Raw genomic sequence first — 26,687 nt, forward strand, 5'->3', positions numbered from 1 at the left:
ATTTTCAGGTGCAAATTTCAAATGCCGTGTCGTATACGCAACAAATATTCGTTGAGGTGGTGCTGCCAACTAATGTGCAAGCGGAAAAGCTTGGAAAGCTTTACGAACAAGCATAGACAGCCACCACTCAATAACAGCAAAACACTAAGCTTACGAGGAACCACTGCGAGTATACGTGGAAGATGAAACTTTGAAGAAAAATATTGCTTTTAGTATGAATATTAAGTATATAGCACGAATAATGCTCGTAGAAATAATGGGTGGTGACAATAGACAATAGACCAGAAATTACTTTGTTTATATTTACGAGGACACAATTTCTTTGCATGTCATTCACTAATATAATATATAATAAATGTAGGGTAGTATATAGTAGTTTTAAAAAATCTGCCAGGCAAAGCCAAGAAAAGAAACAACATTGCTCACTTCGGAGATAGATTGATTTGTAGGCACCCGAAGTGGCAGCAACCCCTACGTACGACAACAAACACAGTGCGATAGCAATAATAACAATTGTAGCCAACACAGACAGCCGCTCTTTTATGCCATTATTACTACGAATAAAGACGGCTACAAAAAAGCAGCAACAACAATAACAGCAACATTGCAGACATTTTGCAGAGCGCTTACTATCTTATCGTTTTGTGGAGGGGAGGGTCAGTCAGCCAGCTAAATTCGTGCAGGAACCGAACTGCGTTGAGTTGATAGCTTCAATTCGTTGTAAATTTTCCGGCACAACAGACGCAACTTTCCGCACAACGCGTACGAAATTATTGGAATCGCTTGCAAACAAGCGCTGCAAAAGCAAATAAAACGCTCCTTATTAGCGGTGCGTATGTGTTTTGTTGTTAATATTTTCCTCTCTTGCGGCTTTAAATTAATTGTGCAGTGTTTGCGTAATGTGGCACCAATATTAGTGGCAAGTGGTGCTGCGTAGCACCGAAAAATCACACACACGTTACAAGTGTATCGATCGGGCAATGAAAATTGTTTGTTTTTAAAAATAAATTTGTGCTAGTTAGTGTAACATGCCGTTAAATTGAAGCGAACCATAATCGCTTCCAACTGAAAATGCGTTACTTAATTGCGGAAAATTTGATATTCGATACACATACATACATATATATTTTTTACGCTTCGAATAGCACAAACAGATACATTTTCCAACGCTTCTTGCGCTACTTATATTCAGTAGTGCTCGTGCATTTACAGTTACTCACATATGACGCAGAGATACGCTCGTCGTGGCGCTGCATTTGATTGTGGTGGCATTAGCTCGCAGTAAACACTGGCCACTGCTGGCCACCTGTGCGCCCAGCTGCCCACTTCAATCGCACCGGATACACATTTCAGCTGCCATTCACTCGGCCAGTGCTTCCACCCACCGCAACCGCACATCAACGCGCATACACACGTGCATATGTATTTATGAATGTGCCTCGAAAAATCGTAGTAAAATTACTTGAGATATGCTGTTCAAAAAAGTCTCGAACGAACGCAGCCGAAGCAAATGTGTATTTATGTAAACACGAATTTGTTCAAGTAATTTAATGTACCGGCTTTTTTACGAGCTCGAGCCAATGGCAATGTTGGTATTGTAGTGAAAATGTTAGAAAGCACATTAATTAATTACTATGATTTAATATTGCTTACGAGATATTAATATATGAACTTATACAATTAAATTCAACTTTTAATTTATATATTATATATATGTACAATACATACATATGTATATTTGGCCAATTTGAGGCTTATATAAACTTTAATTGCTCGAGCTGCCATATGATCGCTCGTTATATAATGGGTCATAGTTGCCGGTTTTATCATACTTATATATTATATTGATTGACGACCAGTAAATCAGCATTAGGATCGTAATCTCTGTCAAAGCGATAATAATGTTATTTGCCAGCGAGCGCCTTGGTGTAATTATTAGAGCTGTGTTATTCAAATGAGACTTGGTTTTCATATTACGAATATATAGCACCGTTTTCATAGAGTACTTGTTCTTTCGTATAAAATGTAACATTTACTTAATTTTCCCTAAATTAAAATTTAAAAAAATACTTTTGCATTATTTATAAGCTGAAAACATGCTTTTGTGCACTGTGCTATCGAAGCAGGTATAAAAGCTTCGTTGAATCCTTGGAATCACGTGAGCTTGGCAACCTCTGGTCGCCGTCTAACACTTGCGCACTCGCATGGTCATTCTCATCCGAGGTAAATCGGGTATTTCCTTAATTGTAGGAATTTTAACTGAGCGTTGTTCGATCGTAATTTTAAAAATCGGATTCTACCGATCGAAGTTTTTGGAAAGAACCCGAAGAAAAATCATTCGCACAATCAAGTAGTCAGCATTTAAAGCTTAAAAGTAAACTACGGATATTTCTTACAAGAACTTGATTTTGATTGCTCAGTTTTTATGGCAGCTATATGCTAAAGTGTATCAATCTGAAAATTTTTTCGGAGTTTGCACCATTGCCTTAGACAAAAACCCTTGCCAAATTATTGAAGATATCTCGTCAAATCAAAAAAAAACTTTCCACTAAGTATTTCAGGGTATAAAATTTATTAGTTAAAAATATACATATGTACATATACGTAAATATACTAAAGACAGGTTGTTGTATTGTTTTCCAAAAATAAACATTATTAAAATTTGGCGCCGAATTTTGTTCGATATTAGTAGACATTCGATTTTTAATATTTAGCTAAACGCGTCTTCATACTATTACACACTTTCTACACAAAATCAGGTGATATTAAGTACTACTTTGCTTAACATTGCTCCTAAAAATCCAATTCTCGTCTTAAGCGACTGCCCAATTGGATTAAGCTACACACTTATAATTTGGATCTCGACTAGACGGAACATGTTCAGACTATTTTACGACCTTAGCTCTGATTCATAATACCCTATATTTTAACCGCAGAAATTCTAAATGGTATGGTATATAAAGGTTGTCAAATATCTCCCTTCCGCTTTTTTGTCTTTTGAATTTCGCGGCTATGTACAAAGCCCTACAGAGCTCGTATCTGGCAACACTATACATAATTTGAAAGGTCTTGACATAACTACCATAACCTACAAAACAACGCTATGCATGATTAGTTTGGATATTGCGTTCAAAAGTTATAGACGTGTAAACACTAACGCCGAAATTCGCGCTATTTTAAAGTTTTCCTTCGTTAAAGGCAAATCCGCTAGAGAAACGTTCCGTGAGATTAATGGTGTTTTGGGGGATGGTACTCTATCACTTCGAACCGCGGAGGAATGGTTTCGACGATTCAGAGCCAGTGGAAACGACACCATGGATAAGCCAGCCGGCGGAAGACCTGTGACGACAAATACCGATCAAATCATGGAATACATCGAGTTAGACCGGCATATGGCATCTCGTGACATCGCCCAGGAGATGGGAGTTAGTCACCAAACCATTTTGAACCATCTGCAGAAGGCTGGATACAAAAAAAAGTTTGGTGTTTGGGTGCCGCATAATTTGACGCAAAAAAACCTTCTGGACCGAATCAACGCCTGCGATATGCTGCTGAAACGGAACGAACTCGTCCCATTCTTGAAGCGGATGGTGACTGGCGACGAAAAATGGATCACATACGAAAATATCAAGCGAAAACGGTCGTGGTCGAAGGCCGGTGAATCGTCCCAAACAGTGGCCAAGCCGGGATTGACGGCCAGGAAGGTTTTGCTGTGTGTTTGGTGGGATTGGAAGGGAATCATCCACTATGAGCTGCTCCCATATGGCCAGACGCTTAATTCTACCATCTACTGCGAACAACTGGACCGCTTGAAGCAGGCGATCGACCAGAAGCGTCCAGAATTGGCCAACAGGAAGGGTGTAGTGTTCCACCAGGAGAACGCCAGACCACACACTTCGTTGATGACTCGTCAGAAGCTACGGGAGCTCGGATGGGAGGTTTTATCGCATCCACCATATAGCCCGGACGTAGCGCCAAGTGATTACCACCTGTTCCTGTCCATGGCGAATGCCCTTGGTGGTGTGAAGTTGAACTCAAAAGAGGCTTGTGAAAAGTGGCTGTCCGAATTCTTCGCAAATAAGGAGGGGGGCTTCTACGAGGAAGGTATTATGAAGTTGCCGTCTAGATGGAAAGAGATCATCGAACAAAACGGCGCATATTTTAACTAAATCCGATCACTATAACACTTTTTATAAAGCATTGAATGAAGAGCAAAAAAGCGGAAGGGAGATATTTAGGTCCAAAAGTAGTCAAAATCGGACCTTAAATTAACAAGTCACCATATACCAAATATATGAACCTCAGTGTCTATCGCTATCAGTCAATCTGTGAGGTATCTTAATGAAATTCATACAGCATATTTTTCTAGAAATAATATATCGTGATGCGAAAAATGGATAACATCGATTCATTACTTCCCTGATCCCCCGAATACCTAATAGAAATATTTTCGAACTTGCTGTTGACTTTATACCGCATATACCGGTCAATATGTGAGATATCTTCAAGAAATTAAGGGAGACTGTCGGTTCTTGTGTCTGAAATGAATAAAATCAGGTCAATACTTCTTTGGCCCTCATATACTTAATATACCAGTTTACAACTTCCGGTTGAATTTATGGCGTACATATCGGTCAGTAGGTAGATAGGTAAAGTGGCTGTCTTTCGACCCACCTAGGCCTTTAGGAGGCCCATTGTGATACCACCGGGACTGTGGTCCCTTTACTCTATTGGCTCCTCTCTAAACCACCCCATACTTCTAATGAACTTCATCAGTGAGACAAGTTTTATAAAAGTCAGTATGTAAAAAGTCTTAGCAAAATTAAGTGAGTTAACACGTTCCGCAGATGCATATGCATTTTAAACTATTTAATAGTCTCTATCAACAGCTAAGTCCTTTATTAATATGCAATATTTCCTCTATTTATCCACGAAGTAATGTATGTATTTATGCACACATAAATATTTTTAAAGTTTCATAAGCTCATAAATAGATTTATTATGCCTTATTTGAAAATGAGATCATTGGACTATAAAAGTTTGTTTATTACCGCCATATTCATCATCATTATGATTCACTAAGCGTCTATTCCTCACACAATACTTTTAATATGCAACGAACTTTCCGCACATTTCGACGCAGCCACGATGGATGAGCGGGCGATTAGGCGATGGACACGGTGTATTTGTGGGTTACTCAAGATGATGGACGCGACAAGGCAAGGGGCGATTGTCTAGAATAAAACAGTGGCTTAAAGTGTGGTCCAACATAGTGAGCGCTCAACCGTACTCAGGCGCACAACTTCACTAAAAATAGACGTTGAAAAGTGTACGAACGTCAACTGCATTTTAAATAGCAACGACGATCTGGACTCACTAAACTCTTGTCACAATAAGAACGGGAATGCAGACGCACTTTATTATTATACAACGCATTGATAAACGGTGGAGTGATAACAATCTCTCCTTCAGTCACTGTTCGCAGTTGATGTTGCAACGGAGTTGCGGTATTTTTATCCGCAAGGCGATGATGCTGATTGCTACAAGCGAACGCCAAAAAACCTGATATGCCATAATTGAAGAATGCCAACAATACTTGTAAATCAGTAGAGGGGGACGGCAGACCGTAGAGCAGTGATTCCTCTAGTCGCAGTGCCCACAGGCCAGCAAGCGTAACAATCATTGTCGCACAAAGCCATCGTGAGTTGCGCTGTTATTTTGCGTTGATAAATGATAAAAATTTCCCTGTAAAACACCAATAAGTACTCCTATTCGACGACTATAAAATTTCAGGTGAATCGTACTCGTAGTTTAGTTTTGGCCGCATGTGAAAGATGAAATATCAATCGGCTGTTTCTTGCTTTGAAAGAGAATTGGCGTAGTGAAATCAAAGAGTCATTGGGTGCTGTATACGGCGAGCCCTCTTCTTCGATAGCTATTGCCAAAATTATTTCCTTAGCTTCGGTTTTTGAATAGCCACGACAATCACGGCGGGTAACGTGAGAAAAGTCTACGATCTCATATTAGCACAATGCCGATTAAAGGTAGGTGAGTTATCTGAGGTAGTAGTAGGTTTGAGAACAATCGCACCTCCCCAGACCAAGGAGCAGTTGAAATAGTGGTCTTCATCCAGCGAACCTGCTTCGAAGAAGGAGATGACTGTCCTATCGGCCGGAAACGACCAACTATCATCAATTCACAAAGTGTGATCTATATCAGCTACCTAAAGAAAAATAAAATAAATACAGGGCTCACTTGGTCTATAAAAAACATTATTTTTCAACATCATAACGCATCGACTCACACCTACGCCGTCAGCATTTAGATTTAGTCACCATAGTCGAATCAGGCTACGAACTGCTATCCCATCCACCGTAGTCTCTAGATTTAGAATGAGCAGATTCGTTTGTTTTTGTAAGCTAAGTACTTGTGGGATCGGCCGCGTAGACAAACAGACAGAGAGATCGACAGACAGACAAGCAGACGTGTTGACAGTCACTGGCGAACTTGCATAGAACTGCCACTTTTTTCGGTTACACAATTTCGCAAAGGCATAATCATGAATAATGAGCGCTTGGCCAGCGCTGCCACAACTTCAACGCCGCCGCCACCGCCAGAGTCCCATAGGCAAACTTGTAGCCACAAGTATCTACATACATATGTATGTATGTGTATAATTTTAAACGCACGGTAGCCGCCAGCCGTGAGCCGCAGCAATGGCAGCAAAACTGACGCGCCGCCAGTATAAATTGAGAATTTGTTGAGCGCGGACGACGAAAAAATCTGACGGCGGACACAAAACACAAACGAAAGCAGTGTTATTAAGTGAATTGAAGTGGAAGTGCAAGAAGAAGCAGAACTGAGGCGCAAGAAAAAGAAGCAGTGCAAATAGAATTCAATTGAACATTTAAATTGGATGTTGAATTGTGAAAGGCGAATTGAAATTAAAATTAAAATTGGGTGTAATTGGTGTAAAAAGGCGCACCACCTTCTGTCCGTTCGACAGTTGAATGGTTACTCCTCGTAGGTATGCCCAACGACGGGAGCGGGTGTGTGCAACTGTTGGTAGTTGGTTGGAAGAAGAAGTGAATTGCAGCGGCAAGCAGACTTTCGATTTGATTACTGAAACTGTAGGCAACGGACTGACCGTGATTTCAGTGGCAATTTACCGTTGCACATGCATCTTGCGGAAGTTAACGCGGTTCCCGAAAGCTTTAATTGTGCATGAAGTGAACTAAAGTGGAGTAAAATAAAACGGACGAATATTTCAAAAAACCTGTTGAAATCGAAAATTAACATCTATCTCGAAAAGTTCTCCGCGCTGCTAATTGCGGTTTTATCAAAATATTTACGCAGTCAATTTTATTGTGGCATCATCTTCAATTTAAATCCATTTAATTTATCGCTGTTCCGCTATAATCACAAGCACGAACAACTAGAGAACAAATATACATAAACATATTTATACAACTAAATAATACAGTACTTTGGTGCAGACTTTACTCACATAACAGCTCAAACACCCACACATATAAGTATATGCACATGACGCTCATACTAATCTACGCTCGAAAACTAACAGTATGTATGTGTGCCTCAAAAACATCCAGCACACACCTAACAAATAGACGACATGACCTGCGCTGCGGCGCTGGCCCAACTGTCCCCGAACAGCCTTGTATGCGATCAAATTTAAGTGGCCACTCAACCATTCTGCTCAACGTGACATCTGCCCGTGCAGCATCCATCTCCGACCCCACTTTTTGTACTTTGTCGTCCAGCATTGTGATTATTTGTTTATCTTGTAAAGTGTTTTGCTCTTCTTCTATTTACTATTCTCTTTCATTAATCTCGTTTGCATACTATTTTAGTTCTAGTTTTATGTGATCAAGCTCGTTGTATGTACTTTTATAGCTTTCATTGTTTGACGACTTAAGTTTCTTGCTGACGCATTCCCTAGCCAAAACGTAGACACTTGGTCAACATTTCCAAAAACGAGCGCTTACTGCAAGTATAGTTTTGTTAGGTGTTTGGCCGAGTTTTTGCTGAGTTCTACTGATCTACACTTTCAAGTAACGATGCAGCCAATTTCAACTAGCATTTAATGGAACTCTTAGTAGGAACGAATTATCCCTTCAAGGATTGCTTGGCACAATGGATGCTAGAGGAGCTCCTGTGTTTTTGGAACATTATCATCACAAGGTGGATCTCGACACTATTTTGAGGTGATGTGACAAATCAAAAGAGTTCTACTTAAGTAAAGAGGCATTTAAGTAACATGGTAAAAGCTCCATGAGATCTCAGCTGCAAAACCAGAAACAGAAGGCCGAGCATGAGATGAGGATAATGGAAAATTTACAATTCCCAATTGAGAGAGGATATATTCCATCGTGGGTTAAGGAATGTCATCAAATCCACCTAATTTTGGAGTGGTCCTAAATTGAACATGGCCCCAAAATTTACATTGTTACATTTGCAAAAGTAGCATAATTTCGCTCTCGAAATTGAAGAGATGTTAAAATTTATCACTCTTGAAACCTTACTTTCAACCAAAAACGACTGAATGAAAAACATGCTGAGAAGGAAAAAATATATTTATACCCAGAACAGTGTATATTAAGTTTGCCACGAAGTTTGAAACACCCAGAATAAAATACGTATGACGTATATCGATTTAGCCATGTTCGTCTGTTCGTCTGTATGTACGCGAACTAGTCCCTCAGTTTTTGAGATATCGATTTGAAATTCTGCGCCCGCCCTTTTCCCTTCAGAATCGCATGCTGAACAATCAAAATGAAATCCGTGTATTAAAAACTTTTTTACTTGACAAGATATTTTCACGAAACAATGGTAAAATCTTCTAACAGTTTCTTTAGATCGAATCACTATAACACATAGCTGTCATACAAAATGAACGATAAGAGTCAAGTGCTTGTATGGAAAACGTTTTGATTTTACAAGATATCTTCACTAAATTTTGCATGCGTTATTGTCTACGGCGATGATGCACTCTCCGAAGAAATTTCTTAGATCGGATCGCTATAACATATAGTTGCCATACAAACTGAACGATCGGAATCAAGTGCTTATATGGAAAACTTTTTCATTTAACGAGATATTTTCCCAAAATTTGGCACGGATTTTTCCCCATAGCGACGGTACATTCCGAAGAAATTTTTCAGATCGGACCACTATAGCATTTAGCTGCCATACAAACTGACTGATAAAAATCAATTTCTTGTAGGGAATCTTTTGAATTTGTGAAGGGTATTATATGGTAGTTTGGGTGCAAAAGAAGTTAATATATTTTCTCGTTTTTGATAAATCCGAACAACTGGAATCTGACCAAGAGAGGGGTCGTACAATCAGTAACATTACTGATATGGAAAAATATTCTTTAAGAGGCGGTTTGAAATTCATATCGATTTGGGACAAAATATGAAGATAAGCAAGTTAAGACGCTTCAAACCTCTTACATTCTGTATGCAATTTAGGATTATTATTATTGTATTGTAAACTTGTTGTCTCTTATTGCGTAACAGTTCTCTTACTACTTTGGGGCAAAATATTTTATATATGTTTAATATTACTAATCGCAAGAGATCATTCATGATATTTGATCCGTAACTTCTTACTACCTGTACATTTGAGTAGCTCGCTATTTACGCGCTCAAATATTGCATTTTTGCCTATTTATTGTAATTAACATTTATATATGTACGTGACTGACATAACAAATCGATTCGAATACTATTCGCGTGCGTCGGCGACAAGTCTTACACAACACATGAATGCTGCACAGAAAGACTTATGAACAAAATAGTACGTAGTAATTCAATAGCACTCTCTAGAGATAAACGTTATTGGTAATGAGTGAGTTGTACTTCTATTGCAAGTGCTCGCCGATCGACAGACAAAATGCCACAAAAGCCGAAACGACAACTTCGTTAATACTGGTAACGGCAACTTGGTCTAAAGTGGAAAAGCATACTGTGTGCCGAGTGCGCAATTTGGGAAAAGTTGACTAGACAAAAGCGAAAGACTACTAACTAAACCGGTTGCCGGCTGGCAAAAACTCCGGAAAATTTCCAGTAATTATTTTGTGCTGATTTTGTTGTTGTTTCGTGTTGTTGCGTCGTGTTGTTGCGTCGTGTGCCACTATACGAAATATTTTCTTGATGTGATCACAATAGTCTGCGATTTGAAAGTCGCTCGGTACAAAATATTTTCGGCTTCCCAACCGCGTGCCAGCACACCTGCGCCTGCGCGGCATACTAATACCCAATAACAACAGATGGTTTGATTTAAGTATTCTAGCGGGAACCGATGAATATATGCAGGTTTATTGCCTCATGAGCTAAAACGTTTGTCATTTTTTGTCTTCGTAGTGAATATAGCGATGTAAGGCGACAGAAGCGCGCGCCCATTCTTCAACTCAGCATTTGCAACGCCTGCGCAATAATGAGCAAAATAGTAGTGCCATAACAAGAGAATAACTGCAAAAACCAACAGCAACAACAAGTGTTTCCATTAACAATTTCGTTTGTCAAAACAATATATTAATATTATATAATAAAACAAGACATATAAATTCTAAATACGCACATATCGGTTGAGAAAATAATTCCAACGCGAGTGAATTATAGAAAATGAGGAATAATATTAAAGGCCGCCCGTTGGCGACGTATGTCGCTGTTGTGGCGCTGACCTGTGCAGCAGCGATTGGCGGCGTGTCTGCCGATGGTGCCGACGTCGGCCCTGCAGCACAATTGGATCCAGCATTGAAGAATATCAAATATATCGAGAACAAAGTTATACCAGATGTCAAGTCATTGGCCAATGAGCGTGCAAAAGTCGAGGGCATCGATGCGGAAAAATGGCAACAGGTACAGCGTTTCATGGAGGACGGTATGCCCGTACTGGAACTCTATGGTTACAAACCGAAAAGAGGTGAGCATGAAGTGAATATTTTTCTGATATTACCTACAGTTAGAATAATAAATAAAACTGTACTATATCGCACAGAAGAAAAAAAGAAAATTAGTTACAAAAAGATTAAAAAATATTACATTAATTGATCACTCAGATCTTCAAAGGCTAACACTTGAATAAAACTAATGTCCAAATAAATTCTAAAAGACCAGGTTAAGTAAAAGTATCTCATACCCAGATGTTTCAATATTTACATGAAAATATTTGGTTCAAAAACATTTTTAATACATTTTCGAAAATAGACCACACTTTGATTTTCACAAATTCCAGACTCTTTAAACTGTTTAAATGCTCTTGACTGTTGCAGGGTTCAAGATACATCTCCTCTACTATTTTCATATTTTTGTCTGGAGTTTCCTGTTATAGACATGAAATCTTCTATAGAGTTCTATTGGCATGTTCTTACTACAACTAGAATGATTAGACAGTTTCAGTCTATTTCTATTTGACAGGCCGTGTAATCAAATTAAGATTACTTTTAAAGTTCGACAGTTTATTTATTTTGCCTATTAAACTTTTGATCAATAATACAAGTATTATACTTTCGACACACAGACAAGACCAAAACCATTTCTATGATAAATCTGTACACCTCTAAGCGAAAAAAGGGTGTTCGCCTTTGTGTCAAAGAGGTCGGATCATGAAAACTATTGTAAATTTACTTTACGTGACGAACTCTTTCTAAGTTATTCCAAGTGCGGTAGCCATTTATGTGAAACAAGGCTTACAACGCCAATAACAATAACTGATGTATGGCAGCTTGTTCTAGAGACTCGGTTCGTCGAAACTTATTATTAAGTTCAATGCCGACTAGTATCAAAAAAAAATATTTCAAAACTAGTTAGGTTAGGTTAGGTTCAATGGCTGATTCAGAAATCGCACTTGGACTACTATAAGCAGTCCATTAAGAAGCCATAAAAATAGGACTCCTGTATGCGATCTTATAAATCAGTAAAGCACCTTTTATAAAACTAGTTACCACTCGTTTCGAGATCGCCACTCATCGCATTTAATAATTTTGGCAAATTTGATTTCTGATAATTTTATTCTACATCAAAGAAAACTTTAACCGGCGAAATTTTATACATGCATAAATGTGCTATTGGTTGATATCATTAACAATAATAGAGTAATTTTATAGTAAAAGTCAAGCGGTGATCGGCAAGGAGTAGTATTTAGCGGTGAGGATATATGCTTAGTAATATTTGGCGCAGCTTCCAGTTTGTAATAAAAGGTGTTACTATACCAAAGATGATCAAAAAGATGAATATTTAAACCCAAATTTTAATATATGCATTTTTCTATTAAATTAGTTTATTATTAAAAAAACCATAGTAATTTTTTGGTACACAAACGCTGCGGTCCTGATTCTAAATTTGTTCTCTTAATAACCCTCATACGAACTCATCTGCTCAACAGACACTCAGTTTACGATGATTATACCCAAAATCGATGTACGTACCATCGAAAAGCCGCGACTTAAAGAATTCATGATGGAGCATTTAGTGCCTGGAAAATTGTATGATAACTTTGCTGATGAAGATGTCTACGGCAATGGCAACGGTCATAAAATCCATTTGTATAAAGTGGAAAAGTCCCAAAATAGTTTGTGGTTACTAAATGGATATCCTGTTTTGTACAAAATCCGCTTGAATGATAACTTAATGGCTATTGCAATTGATGGCTACCTTGGTGACCGGAAATCGCCCTATTCCAAACGCAACATACAAGAATCGAATAGGTAAGAGCAAACTTTAATACGACTGCTTGAAAACGAAATACGAATTTTACTCAAATAAATTAAAAGTTCGCAAAACTTTTCTTACATACACACTTCACTTACAATCCGCAGTCGTTACAATGAACCGCAACGTTTGGAGATGCGCAACACCACCACAACGCATGCCAAAATCGAGCCTATACTAAAGGAGTCCAAATCCAGCCCACTGATGTCCTTCCTCAACAGCATGAAAAGTGGTACCAAAGTTTTTCAACATTTCCTATCCAAAAGCAATCTCACACAGATAATGGACGACGGTTCCTACACGATACTCATACCGTCCGACAACGCTTTTCAACGTTGGCATCCCATCGACTGGGGCTTCTACCCGTTCAGCGTGCATGAGTTCACCGAGAGTGTGTTGCGTAACCACTTCCTGCCCACACAACATCCGTTGCGCATGGCCGAAGTGAAGAACACCGACCAGATGTTGGTGCGAACTATGGGCGGTGAGAATGTGGTCTTCCGCGGACATCGTAAGTGCAACTATCCTGTTTGTATTCTTTCTTTTTTGGTTGTCAACAGTTTGCTGAAATGTAATATCTCTCGCTTCTCTTTCAGCTAGTCCAAGTGTGAACAATGTGTCTATTATGTCAGACTATGCACTGGTAAATGGCAATCAAGTGTTCCTAATCTCCGAGGTTTTATTTGTGTCAGAAGCTGTGGTTTCCAAATTACATCAGGTAAAGTAAAACCGCAAATTCGTCAAAATCGTGTGAGCGTGTACTAATTTACATATATATTCATGCAGATGCACAAGGACAAAGAAACACCACCACTTCTGGCCTTCCCATGGTTTGGCGCACAGTTTTTATCGCACTCTTTTTTGGCATTAGAGCGCGACCCCAGATTTACTCAAATCACAAGGTAATCCCGCAGTCGTTCTTTAATGATGAGCGTAGACGCAAATATTTAATTTGGACGTATATATGTATGTACATATGTTTAGCTACGATAGCTTGCGCCCCATAGTCCAAGATTATGAATGAACATCTAACTACTTTCTCAATGCGAACTGTTGAGAATTATCAATAATATAGTCAATGGTATGAAGAGTTTTTTAAATGTTCGAAAAGGAATCAGGCAATTTGAAATGTAATACGAAGATGGTATATGGGAACCACCAACCCACTGCACGCTTTTTTGTATCATAAACATAACCCTCTCACCAAGGTGCACAGCAGCTGTTTGAGTGTCAGAGGCACAGTGAGTGCAAATAAACAAGACTTCGCTTAATATAAAAAGTGGTGTCAGTCAACCGGAAGGAGAGATTCGGAAGATTCTCAATCGCATTTTTATCAACTCAACCCACCAACTTTGATTTGATTAGTAACACACACGAAGTTAAGCAAATCATTTTCTTAATCTCTGGCTATTAAAATAAGCGTACTGATAAGCTTTTTTATTAATTGTCGAGCGTAGGTTTTTTGCAAGAGCTTCCGATGCACCTTGTCCCGTCCGAACAATAAATAGTTGTTTCGTGCCAGAAGCGAAACTTTTTTTAGCTGAGGAACTTTTTAGAAAACTATCTTGATGGAATTTATCGATGGGCGAACGGCGTCTATGACCAATTTAATTGTATCCATCGAAAATTGTGAAGTGGAAGAATTTACTAAATAAATACTATACCTTTACCCTTAGAAACAACAGTTAAGGGAATGAAAGTATTCTGCTTATATTTCGTCTGCGTTTGTAGAAACCGTTGACTAATTACATCTTTTTTTACAGATACTTGAACAACGCCGAAATAGCACCACATGTCTCTGGCGCCAATTACACCTTCTTTGTGCCCGAGGACAGAGCTTTTGAACGACTTGGTTTCGACAGACTTTCTGATGATGTGATGGTAGGAATGAGTCAATTATCTTCTGTAACTATTGCCCCAATACTTTCTCCATAAATCCTAATAGGCCTCTTCACGTGGCATCAAGATGTTACTTAATCACTTTGTACGTGGACGTCTGTACGATCGTGATTTACGTGATAACGAGGTATTCGAAACTATTGGTGGTGGTCACATTAAGATCACACGCAATCCAGGAAGCAATGCAACTAGTGTTAATAATGCCAAGATTACCGAAAGCGAAGTATTCGTCTATAATTTAGGAACAATGTTCTATATCGACGACATACTTTACGCACATTTGTTACGTGAATATGTCTCGAAGCCAACGAAAACGAGATCTGACCCCAACGGTAGTGGCGGCGGTGGTGGACGTAAGTCTACAGTGTTAAAGAAGAAAGACCTTTATGAGATTAGTCTTCTTTCAATTTTCTTTTTTCCTGCAGAACGAAATGGTGACTACATTATTGGTGATCAGGATGATGAGTTCGATGACGAGATTATAACGCCGAAGGCACTACCCGTCCAGATTTTTGAACTTCCACAATAGATGCTAATATGAATGAAATTCAAATTATTTACCTTGGTTCAAACATATACAACATAAGGAATATCCCTATAATACGTAGTATTTGAGGTTATGTTTTCGAGAAGCAAATATGCATACATACATATTACTTGTGTAAATGTGGCTCCAAGCAGGATGAGAAGGAGCAGGCCACATCAACGCCACTGTGTATAGATTGATTTGTATTTTGTTAATTTTATGTTATCGCTCGAACCTTTCTTAATATAAGTTTGTAAATTTTCAATCGAAATCTTGTGAAGTGAAGGGAGTATTTAATTAAAACATGCTGGATAGAGAGAGATGCAAAGGAAAATTAACGAAGAATGAAATTTAAAAGTATACCACAACAGACTATATCAAAAGATATAATTCACGGTCCATAAATACATATATGAGGAAAAATAATAAGAATTTGATAGCATGAACTTGAAATTTTTAAACTCATAAGCAAACTAATCGTGTAAATCTAATAAGAAATAATCAATTAAAATCAATTAAAAATGAAGAAATCAGCTAAAAATTCATTCAGTAGTGTGGAAATTTTCCTTGTGCTTCACATTAGTGATTTAATGGATTTCTCTAATAGTACATACATATGTCCTAGCATAAACAACACGTGTTACATAACTATACTAGTAGTACCAGAGAGGTCATGAAGGCGAATCGATAGAAAACATTCAGATAAAAACTTTAGGCAACAACATTAACATATCGTCATATACATAAAATGAATGCAAAATTAGAACAAAAATTTTGAAAGTAAAAAATGGAAAATAAATAAAAAATACTCCAAAACTCAATTACGTTATATCTCGAACAAAAAATGTGCTGGCAATGTCAAATGGAAAACTGAAAATGTGCGACAGAGAGCATCTCTAATTGTGACATGAATTTATAACTGTAGCAATATTAAGTAAACAATTTTATATTAACACGAAATTCGATAGTTTGTTAACAATAAAACAAAACATAACATAAACAAAAAAACAATAAAGAAGATGAAACCAACGCTGATACTTGTTTTATAGAATGAAACTAGAAAGGACTTAATTAATATAATAATATACATATATAATAACCAAGATTCAATTACATATGTATATAAGGTCGCATTATTTGAAAGCATGCTGCTTCTTTCAAAAATATATTTTAATCTATAATTTCAAATTTCTTATGAAACTCTTGTTTACATTTTGATGATTTTGGGCGTTTTACAAAATGTTCCTATTCAGTTATGTCTCAAAACACACATTTTTATTGGTAAGAATGTTTGAAAACTAATTTTTAAAACACAAAACAAGAAAAAAAGATTAACGGGGTTGTAACAAAGCTATAATACCCTTAATAGTTGTATTTTTTATAGCATAAAAGGATATAACAATATCTTTATCTTAATTTTGATTGACCAGTTTGAATCACAGCCATATGCAATAGTAGTCCGATCTGAACAAATTAACACATATTGTACCGTTACTTTGAAGAACAAACTGCCAGGACTTGGGTTTGATCGATTAGTTTATATGGCAGCTATGTTATCTATAGGTCTGATATTGGCTGTTTCGGCAGATGAGCAGCTTCTTGAGAAGAAAAAGAAGTATACCAATTTTCAGAACGATATCTCAAAAATTGAGGGACTAATTCGCGTATATAGAGATAGACAAACAGACGAACATGGCTAAATCGACTCAGCTCGTCATACTGATAATTTATATATATTTTTTATAAGGTCTCCGACGTTTTCTTCTGGTTGTTACAAACTTAAATAAAAGCGACAGCGGCAAATTACTGTCAAAAATTCCTTATGCCCATAGATTTTGTATGGCGCAAACCTAAATAGCGGCGGCAACGCTGAGCGGTTGATAATTCGATTTGGACAGTGCGTTAAGAAGTAAAGTTGGTTGCTTCAGAAAACAATAAAATTGTAATTTTTTTCTTGACGTATGATGTTTAGTGCTAGTACAAATTGATGTAATTATTATTAATAAATTAATTCGTTTTGCATTTCATTTCTGTACTAATTTTAAAATTTAAGTGAGAATGTGAAGTAAAGTTGCCGCTTTATTAAGGAATGCCGGGTGGGCGTTAGGGCCCATTAACATACAACTTTGTGACACAACTAGATTTGTGTATGCATTACTTATTTTGCAATGTCATACGCATATATGTACATAAGTTTGTATGGATGTACATACATAAATTATTAATTTTGTAACAATTGAAATTAGAAAATTTTATATAAAAGTAAAATATATTTTTTTGCATCATCTTTTGTATTTTATCATGCCATATTTGTGCAAAAAAAATCATATTTTTTAATTTTTTATCATAAAAATCGTTTACAAAAAATAATCACGCATATGTGAAGTGGCATTTGTATTTTTTGTTCAAAGTATTTAATTTTTCTCTTTATTTTGGTAGATACATATTTCTGCCAGATAACCTTGTTATAAATTCTCATTTCTGTTAAATAGCAGCGAATGCCACAGAAAATTGTGAACTCCCTGCTCGGAATTTTTCAGCTCTGTTATCCGTTCAATCAAGCATCATACAAAATTCAATTAGCACCTTTAAGTTCATTTACATTCTCTGGTTAAGCCACAAGTGGTGTATTCAAAAAGCGTAAAAAAAAATAAAGTTGGCCAACATTTTGCTTGGCTTCGTGTCGAAAACTTATTTATGTGAACGTACTCGTTCAAAAGTGAACTTTTCTGTCAAAACAAATGTCTGACGCAAAGCGAAACAAAAGTTCTATGTGAACTGGCCATTAACGCTGCGCTATAAAAAAACGAGCCGCACAATGCTTTGATTTAGGTATGCCAGTTTGTATGCCCAGTTATTGATTAGGGTGTTCCCGGAGTTTAAGTTTGTATTTCATTCTGCTGTCCTCAACGTCTTTCTTTACCATAGGAATACCAAGATCTAAGGGATTTTGGCTGAAACCTCTGTATTATGGCAAAGTTAGTTGAACTGGTCGAACCCAACAGTTGAATAATAGACATCCGAATGGACTTCATTACTGCGTTCTATAACCAAACTTTGCTGTCAAGTCTATGTTAAGAATTTTTATGTAACAACTTGTTTAAATTTGCTGCTTTTATTGTAATGCTAGTTATTTTTCTGGATATGTGTATGTTTTCCCCTGAATTGGTGCGTTGGAATTATGTTATTTTCATAAAGGAAAGGAGACATCTTTGATAGGAACACTTTTTCAAATATTTTGAAAAGGCAGGGTAAGTATGTAAAGTCTTTCCCGGTTTTATCCATCATGATGAACAGATTTAACAAATTGTTGCTTTTGAGCTATCATCATCTTATATATTTGAATTATACTAATAAACAAATAGTTTCATATTGTAAAGGCTTTTTTTAAACATAAGAAATCTTGTAAAAGAATATAGAAAATCTTTTATGTTGCAAATTTCTTTAAACAGTTGTTACTAAACCGAACCACATATCAACATTTGATCTACAGTTTTCAGTATATTGAACTGATATAAAATGCATACATATTTGGTACATGATTTTTCTTTAATGAAAAAACCGGTTAAAAATACCCGTATGCAACTCATCAATAAGAATAATTAAATCAGCTGTGATTACTCTATCGTGAATGAACATTGTATTCAAGAGACACTGTTTATTTGTAAAATAAAGTGATAAATAATTTTTAAAAATATTTAAACTCTGTAATAAAACAAAATGCCGCACGGCCACTCGCACAACCACGGACAGGAATGTGGCCATGAAGCAACTGATGTCGATCATGCCTTAGAAATGGGTATCGAATATTCACTGTTCAAAAAAATTGATATGGACAATTTGGAGTGTCTGAACGAGGAACTCGAAGGCAGCGGAAAGAAAGTGTTCAAAGCTTATGAAAATCGATTGAATCATGCAGATGTAAGTATTTAAACCATTTACATAGATGGAATTAAAAGATCAAATCTATTATAATAAATCCAGTTCGTGCAAAGTGATGCTGATGAAGAATTGCTCTTCAACATACCATTTACCGGCAACATAAAGCTGAAAGGCATTATAATTGTCGGTGCTAATGACAATACACATCCGAACAAAGTGAGACTGTAAGTAAATAAAAATTATAATGTTCTATTGGCAAATAAGTACAACAAAATATGATATTAGGTTTAAAAATCGACCTAAAATGACATTTGATGATGCGCGTGCCAAGGCTGACCAAGAATTTGAACTAACAAGAGATCCCCGAGGAGAAATTGAATATTCACCAAAGTAAGTAGAGAGTACATATACATATATATATTATAGCTTCGGTGCAACGTTTTTTCTTGTTTTTTAATTGGGCTTACTTTTGACATAAATATATATAATAACCTTCACAAATACAAAAAATTCCTTACAAAAACTTGATTTTGATCGTACGGTAGTGGTGAAGTGAGGATATATCGACAAAAAAAAAATTTCCTACAAGGAGATGCTTTTAATGGTTTGATTTGTATGTCAAATAAGCAGCTTCTTACGGAGAAAATGACGGCAAAATTTCAGATCGATACCTCAAAAACTGAGGGACTAGTCGCGTATATACAAACAGACGGACATGGACTCAACTCATCTTGCTGATCATTTATATACGAGTATATACTTTATAGGGTCTTCGACGTTTCTTTTTGAGGGTAAGAAACTTCGTGATTAGGGTATAATTACGTAACTATATTTGGCATTAAAACATTGAAGGTGTACGATTTCGAATTATATTTATAAATACGTATAAAATTAAAAGCTCGTATGGAGATACCAAGTTTTCGCTTATTAAAGGGCGTTCATGAATTACGTGAGTTGTTTTTTTTTTTTAATTTTCTGTATTTCGTATTACGATTAAATCTTAAGTATATACAATCTGTATTACGGACCAAAATAGTATATTTTTTTTTGTTTCAATCAGAAAAAAATTGTGTGATATTTGCCGAGACCGCCCTCTCTCCAACTTAAGATTAGATGAGATTTGACTCGACCCCCTCCCCCATTAAACATCTTACGTAATTTATATTGTATTAATAGATGAGTGGTGTAGTTAAAAATATTACAATACTATTTCTTTTGATTTATTTTTTTCTATTACTCAGGGTGGTCACATTCTCGTCGGTGCATCATTTATCATTGCATTTTCCTTCCAATTTCGGCGAAGATGTGACACGAATTTACTATATTGGTCAGCACGTGAAAATAGATTGTAATTATAAAGACAAATTTTTTATGTTTCATATTTCTTTAATAAAGGTCTACGCGGTGAGTTCAATGAGTCACATTACCATGGTGTAACAATTTGTACCTATGAAGCACGACCAAATGTAAGCGACCACAAAAATGAGGCCTACGATGCGGTTAATCGCACAATACAGTGATAAAGTGCTTAAATTGATATTGCAAAAATATAAAACTAAATTATGTAACGTTATTTTGATACAGATGAAATTTATAATAAACTGTTATACATTGACATAGTGTTCCGTTTCTCTATTGACTTATTTAAAAGATGATTTACAAAATTATTAAATATAGTATTAAATTTGTAATATTTTTGTTTTTGTTAAAGTGGAATGGCCAATTCCATTCTGGTGGATATAATAAATACGATGCTTTTCCGATTGCAAATAATGCGAGAATTAATTTTGTATAGAGAACTTGCCGGCAAACTTACACATTGAAACGATTTATATGTTATCGATTTTTAATTCAGATTTTTGGAGTAAAAATTAAGTTTTCAATATTTACTACTAAAGAATAAAATTTGCAATTTTTAATCACCTAATATCAATCTCAACATCTTGGATTCAAAATTTTATTTTTAATTAGACATCGGAATTTTAAAACTTTAATTTTTCATCCAAAATGTTTAATTAAAAAATTCCCTGTGTAAAGCGCTGTCATGGAAACGGATTTTTATAGGTTTTTAGGAAAATGGAAAAGAAAATTAATAGTTGATTTCTATTAATTTAATAAGAAAGGTAAAGAATGAATGAAACATTTTCCCCCGACACAAAGCTACAAATGAAAGTCAAATCACCATTTTGTGAAATTCTTCGTTAATATTTTTAATAATTTTATTTTTAAGATAATCTATTCACTATTTTACTTCATTATCATTATTATCTTATTTTCTTCTTCGCTTATACATTGTGTTTTTTCGTTTCTCGTTTTTTTATTTTATTATTATTTTCTTGACTGTATGCCGTTTTATACGTTTTAGTGTATACATACTTCAATTTTAGATCTTTAAGATTTTACGTTTTGATCCAAAATTGGTTACTATTACATACTTAGCATGTTACTGACAAAGTGTTGTATGTATGCAATGGTTTTGTTAATTTCATTTCCGTTTAAATAGTTTTTTTGTTTTTACTAAATATTTACTGATGGTATGCGAACATTTGCCACGCGCACACTTCTTTTTCGTATGTGTGTAAGTACAAATAGCATAACCATATGAATGTACCAGTATGTATTATATTATTAACAAATGTGTGTGTAGGCATATGGATTCGTAGGATTCGGCAAAATCGAAATTTTCTTTATTAATGCTTGTATGTATGTATGTATTATTTTTATTTAAAATTCAATAATTTTTATTATTAATTCACTATGTTAATTATTTATTTTGTATTTATGTGATTATTCAAGCTTTTGTTTGCATACATACATATACGAGTATGTATGTATATATAGTACAAATGTTTTTTATATAAATGTGCTACACGCAAACGCATACCATCTGTATGCATGTTTGTAAGTATATTCGTGGACTTGGCGGTGTGCATAAGCGTGTTTCTGCAAAATGTTACTGTACATAAATTATTATTAGTTTTATTTACATTGTTACTATATATGTATGTTGTTATATACGTATATATATATATATATATATATACATATTTCTATTTAAATAATGCTTCTTAGATCCCCTTAACTTTTGGATGCACTTTGACTTTATTTTCTTTATATTTATAATTCCCATCGATTTGGATGTGTTTGAAAGCGGTGTATGTATGTATGTGTGTTGTTTGCATATGTGTGATGTGAGCTTCATATTTTTACATACGAGATTTGTATGTTAAAGTTTTGCTATTTAAAAAAAAATATTTATACACTTAACTTTGCCACGAAATATTCAAAAAAATCTTAATTTTATATAACTATAATTAACACATTTTTCTGTTATGGCGCCTTCTTTGAAATCACAATTTAATATAAGCCATTTGGCCGAACCAAATTTGAAGAAAGTTATATTAAATACTTGTATGTATGTAGGTATGTAAGTGACTTTTGCACTGAGCTGTCTTTTAAAATATTTGCCTAGATTATTTAAAATGTATCTTAATATGTTATATTTAGTATCTTTAGGTCGTTTTATTTTATATATAAGCATCTAAAACTGGGTAGTAATGATGTAATGTTAAATGATTGACGACTTTGTAAAATTTGTATTGATTTATATATTGTATTTAATAAATTTGTGCTTCCCTTTTACAATTAGGATTATTAATCACCCACACAGGCTCAAGCAAAAATGTTTAATCAAAAAATTATATTATAGGAATAGAAAAATGGTATTTTAGGTATATAATAGTGTTTATAAAATTGTAAATAATAACAAGACAAACGTTAACTTCGGTTGCACCGAAGCTAGAGTACCTTTCACAAATAAAGAAGTTTTTATACAGGAACTTGATTCTGATCTGCCAGTTTGTATGGCAGCTACATATATGCTATAGTAGTCCAATCTGAAATTTTTTTTTGCTGCCTTGGAAAATAATCCATGCCAAATTTCGTAAAAATATCTTGTCAAATAAAAAAGTTTTCCATAAAAGAACTTAATTTTGCTTGTTCAGTTTGTATGGCAGCTATATGCTATAGTGGTCCGATATCGGCAGTTCCGACGAATGAGCAGTTTCTTGAGGAGAAAATAACGTTTGCAGAATTCTGATCACTTACAAACTTCGTGACAAACTTCATATGCCCTGTTCAAAGTATAATAATGGTAAATATACAAATAAATTAAAATCATTATAATAAAGTACAATAAATAGTTTAAATTAATAATTTCTCAGTCGTTTTGTAAAGAACCTCTCGACATTATTACATTTTTATTTTACTTATTTTGTATTTTATTTATTATTATATGTATATATATATTTTTGCAATCACAAAGAATTTTCCTTGTTGAATAAATTCTGTTCATTGGCGCTGAAACCAGTGCTTACTTATTTTCACCGAATGTAAGTGGGCTTGTGATCGGTAATCGGAAATGTATTAATCATTGTAATATAGCAGATTCTTCAATAATCGGCTTGCAGCAAGTGTGGGTGTATATATATTATACATCTGTATATGTATTTTTCTTTTTTTATTTTTACGGTATGTTTTTTTTTTGTTATTCAAGTTTATTTTATTGTTTTTTCTTTGCGCTTTTAAATAATTTTTTTCAAATTTACAAATTTTTCGAAATAGCTCAAATATATGTAAATTGTATCAATTGGCAAAAATTATTTAAAATTCTGAAACTCAAAACTTCATTTTCGAAAAATACATACTGTATTGCCATTGTATATCAATTTAAAAAAATATATTTTTTAGTTGTCATTTCAATTATTTTATGTTGTTTTTTTTTTAACTAAGAAAAATTACATTACACAATTTTTTTTAATTGTTTAAGAGTTGATTTTTAAACGTCAAGTCATATTCTTGATTATTTAACGATTGCTATTTTTGAAATATTGAAAAGTTCGTTTTAGAAAATAATTTTTTAATCCCTTTTTTATGGATTAGAATGATTTATAAGTCTTCTGCCTTGTGTTGGTTTTCGGTTTTGGTCTCAATTTGTTTCATTTAATTTTAATAAGTATTCTTAAATGTATGTATGCAAGTGATATTGTATATATGTATGTATGTATACTCGTATAAGGTTTATCAAACATGCAAAAAGTCTTTACTGGTATGGTGATTAGCTTTGCTCCGTAATTAGTTGTATGTGTATATGTATGTAATAATTGTGTTTAACTTTTGGTGATTTGGATTTCATATATCCTTTTATAATGGCATATTTAGTACAGCGTAATCGCATTGCTACGGAATTTCGGTTTTCTTTCAAAATCGTGTCCAAGTAATGCTTTTTGATATATATATAATTATAATTTGTCTTTTATATTAATGTATCATTTAGCAAAAAGCGGGTTTTTTCTTCAAGCAGGTCAATTGTTTCTTGGCAGGATTACATTTTTAATTTAAGTTTTATTTCTTTAGTATTATTATGTTTTATTTAATTGTTACATTAAATATAGTACTTTGATTTTTATTAGCGTTAAAAACTTAGTTTATTTTAAAAAGATTGAAAATGCAAAAGAGTTTGGTAAGAAAATGCGCTTTTATTTATCAGCGGCGGTCGCTCCCTGTGCGTAAGTTTAAGTAGTTGCATTGGGGTATGAATGTGTGTGTGTGTGTTCGAATGGGTGGTTGCGCATGTGTATGAGCTTGTATACTTATATGTACATTATTTGTATGTGTGTGTGTGTGCATGTGTTAAGGCGTTGTACACAGTGGTATAAATGGGTGCTGCAGATATGAGAGCGCTATTGTTGTCGATGCAAACACTGCCACCAAGTTTTCATGAACAACATTTGCATCATGTTTTGTCATGAAATTTTCTTTAATTGCTTTATTCGTACTCAATCAAGATGATTAGTACGACAGCTAGTTTGGTTTGGTCATTATTTTATATATTTATTATGATTTAATATAGTAAAATACACAGTTAGGCGACATTTACTTAAGTGCTAAAATTTGTTATGCTGTTATTATTAGATATTACATTGATTTATTTAATGTATGTATGTATATATTTAAGTATAATGCGTATTTTTATTTTTTTTTTTTTACAAATTTCAACCATTGAAATTCTTTTAATTTACAAATTAACTATTTAACACTACACTACTGACAATGACATCGAATTAATGGTTAATTAAATTAATTAAAGCTTTTTTTTACTTTTTACACTTAATTTTTTAGTTGGTAGTGAATGTACAATTTTCTATTATGGAAATAAAAAAAACATTAGAAGTAGTAATATTCATAATAATCGAAAGGTAATTAAATTCATTAACAAACCCTCACAAATTTTATATTATATAATATATATTTTCAAGTTGACTTTTTTTTGCAAACGCCCCCTGAAGTTTCATTTTTACCTAAAAAAATTATCCAACGGAAAAATTGAAATTTAAATTTTTATTTTAGTAAATATAAAATGTCTAAATCATGTAACCTTTCCCATATACTTTATATGGGATTTTTTGCTATTTTGCAATAAATATTTTATCTTCACAGCAAATATACACTTACAACCTTGAAAATATATGATAATATTCGAATACAAAATTTTTCTATTCTAAAAATATTTCTTTCACAAAAACATTACATTAAAACTTATACGCTGCTAAAGTTAAGCATCGAATGTACTGTATTCATATAGTACACCATGTCGTATGAGCAACACGGAATGTATAAATCACTTGTACTTGTATGAATGCTCAGGTTATTAACTGCTTATAGCTTTTTAAGCTTTAATGAAAAAAGTCTTTAAGACCTCTTTTGTAGAGCGAAAAATTTTGTAATAAAATATTATTTTCACAAAGGTATAGATTTACATGCTTAAGGCAAAATATTAAAGAATCTCATGATATGTACATGGGAAAAAAATATGATTCAGGCACGGTTTAAATTGAAAATAGAGAGCTTGTTTACGTTGGATCCTTATTTTTAAGACAAAAACTGAAACTTTAGGGGGCGTTTGCAAAATCATAATCAAATTAGGAAATAACGGACACACTAATATACATATATAAAGAGTTAAATAGAATCCTTACACGAAGTATATAAGTAATCGATAATTCAATTATTTAACGTAATCATTACTTTTTATAGAACACAATAATACCTAATGCAGCAAAAATATATATGTACATATGTGTATTATTGTATAATTACATAGTATAATAACAGTTAACCTAAAAAGCAACGCTCTCTGCTTTAGAGCGATGGTTAAGGCCCTAACAAAAATATAACACCGCTTATTATTAATAAACATATGTAATATATTTACTAACTATATAAACTTATTAAACATATATAAAACTATAGACTGGAAAAAAATATGTCTTGCTTAAGTAAAAGTAAATTGCGTTTTTCACCAACAAAAACAATTGCTTGTATAAAATTTTGATATTATTTTTTTCTATGATTAAAAAAGTATTTACTAAAATAAGAAATTAAACTGCAACTTCACGCCCGATTTTTCAGACTTTTTGACTTTCAGCGTTTGAGGAAACTGATTCAGACTGCGATTTCAAAAATTTAGTTTTAAAAACTTATTCAGCTAATTAAATGCTTAAAAAGATTAAAGCGCCTAAAAAGCCTCTACTACTAAAAACGGCAGCTTCATAAATTTTGCATTTTTACAGTCAACTGCAGAT

General features: G+C 34.3%; 2 protein-coding genes and 1 long non-coding RNA gene across 7 annotated transcripts; 2 read left to right on the forward strand and 1 right to left on the reverse strand.

Moving 5' to 3' along the window:
• The first annotated feature begins 710 nt into the window (after nucleotides 1-710).
• On the forward strand, nucleotides 711-16,191 carry LOC106627652 (uncharacterized). Of its 5 annotated transcripts, XM_036374655.2 has the most exons (9): nucleotides 6,733-7,027; nucleotides 10,389-10,950; nucleotides 12,412-12,733; nucleotides 12,845-13,248; nucleotides 13,334-13,455; nucleotides 13,524-13,639; nucleotides 14,501-14,618; nucleotides 14,683-14,989; nucleotides 15,062-16,191. In XM_036374655.2, the coding sequence occupies exons 2-9, from the start codon at nucleotides 10,650-10,652 to the stop codon at nucleotides 15,163-15,165; spliced, it is 1,794 nt and encodes a 597-aa protein (XP_036230548.2). In that variant the 5' UTR covers nucleotides 6,733-7,027; nucleotides 10,389-10,649; the 3' UTR covers nucleotides 15,166-16,191. The 5 variants fall into 5 exon arrangements, with proteins under 5 accessions (XP_036230507.2, XP_014103314.3, XP_014103311.3 ...); XM_036374614.2 differs by lacking the exon at nucleotides 6,733-7,027 and adding an exon at nucleotides 711-829 and having other exon boundaries at nucleotides 14,683-16,191; XM_014247839.3 differs by having other exon boundaries at nucleotides 6,732-7,027; nucleotides 14,683-16,191.
• A 2,582-nt stretch (nucleotides 16,192-18,773) lies between these two features.
• LOC106627633 (PITH domain-containing protein GA19395) lies at nucleotides 18,774-20,659 on the forward strand. Its single transcript, XM_014247812.3, has 5 exons — nucleotides 18,774-19,083; nucleotides 19,147-19,268; nucleotides 19,330-19,434; nucleotides 20,286-20,371; nucleotides 20,440-20,659. Exons 1-5 carry the CDS (start codon nucleotides 18,883-18,885, stop codon nucleotides 20,562-20,564), a joined length of 639 nt encoding a protein of 212 aa, XP_014103287.1. The 5' UTR covers nucleotides 18,774-18,882; the 3' UTR covers nucleotides 20,565-20,659.
• A 569-nt stretch (nucleotides 20,660-21,228) lies between these two features.
• On the reverse strand, nucleotides 21,229-23,738 carry LOC138855951 (uncharacterized). The gene is made up of 2 exons (XR_011395085.1): nucleotides 23,300-23,738; nucleotides 21,229-23,177 (listed from the first exon to the last, which is right to left on the reverse strand). It is a non-coding gene; the product is annotated as an uncharacterized lncRNA (long non-coding RNA).
• Between the last annotated feature and the right edge of the window lie 2,949 nt (nucleotides 23,739-26,687).

Source organism: Bactrocera oleae, chromosome 3 (genome assembly GCF_042242935.1).
Source record: "Bactrocera oleae isolate idBacOlea1 chromosome 3, idBacOlea1, whole genome shotgun sequence".
Lineage (NCBI taxonomy): Eukaryota > Metazoa > Arthropoda > Insecta > Diptera > Tephritidae > Bactrocera > Bactrocera oleae.

What these genes read in the sequence shown, in the direction of transcription:
- LOC106627652 (XM_036374614.2), top strand. Translation starts at nt 10,650, where the DNA reads ATGAGGAATAATATTAAAGGCCGCCCGTTGGCGACGTATGTCGCTGTT. An exon ending in AACATACAAGAATCGAATAG is followed by an intron (nt 12,734 to 12,844) that starts GTAAGAGCAAAC and finishes TACAATCCGCAG; the next exon opens with TCGTTACAATGAACCGCAAC. An exon ending in TGGTTTCCAAATTACATCAG is followed by an intron (nt 13,456 to 13,523) that starts GTAAAGTAAAAC and finishes ATATTCATGCAG; the next exon opens with ATGCACAAGGACAAAGAAAC.
- LOC106627633 (XM_014247812.3), top strand. Translation starts at nt 18,883, where the DNA reads ATGCCGCACGGCCACTCGCACAACCACGGACAGGAATGTGGCCATGAA. An exon ending in CATCCGAACAAAGTGAGACT is followed by an intron (nt 19,269 to 19,329) that starts GTAAGTAAATAA and finishes ATATGATATTAG; the next exon opens with GTTTAAAAATCGACCTAAAA. An exon ending in GAAATTGAATATTCACCAAA is followed by an intron (nt 19,435 to 20,285) that starts GTAAGTAGAGAG and finishes TCTATTACTCAG; the next exon opens with GGTGGTCACATTCTCGTCGG.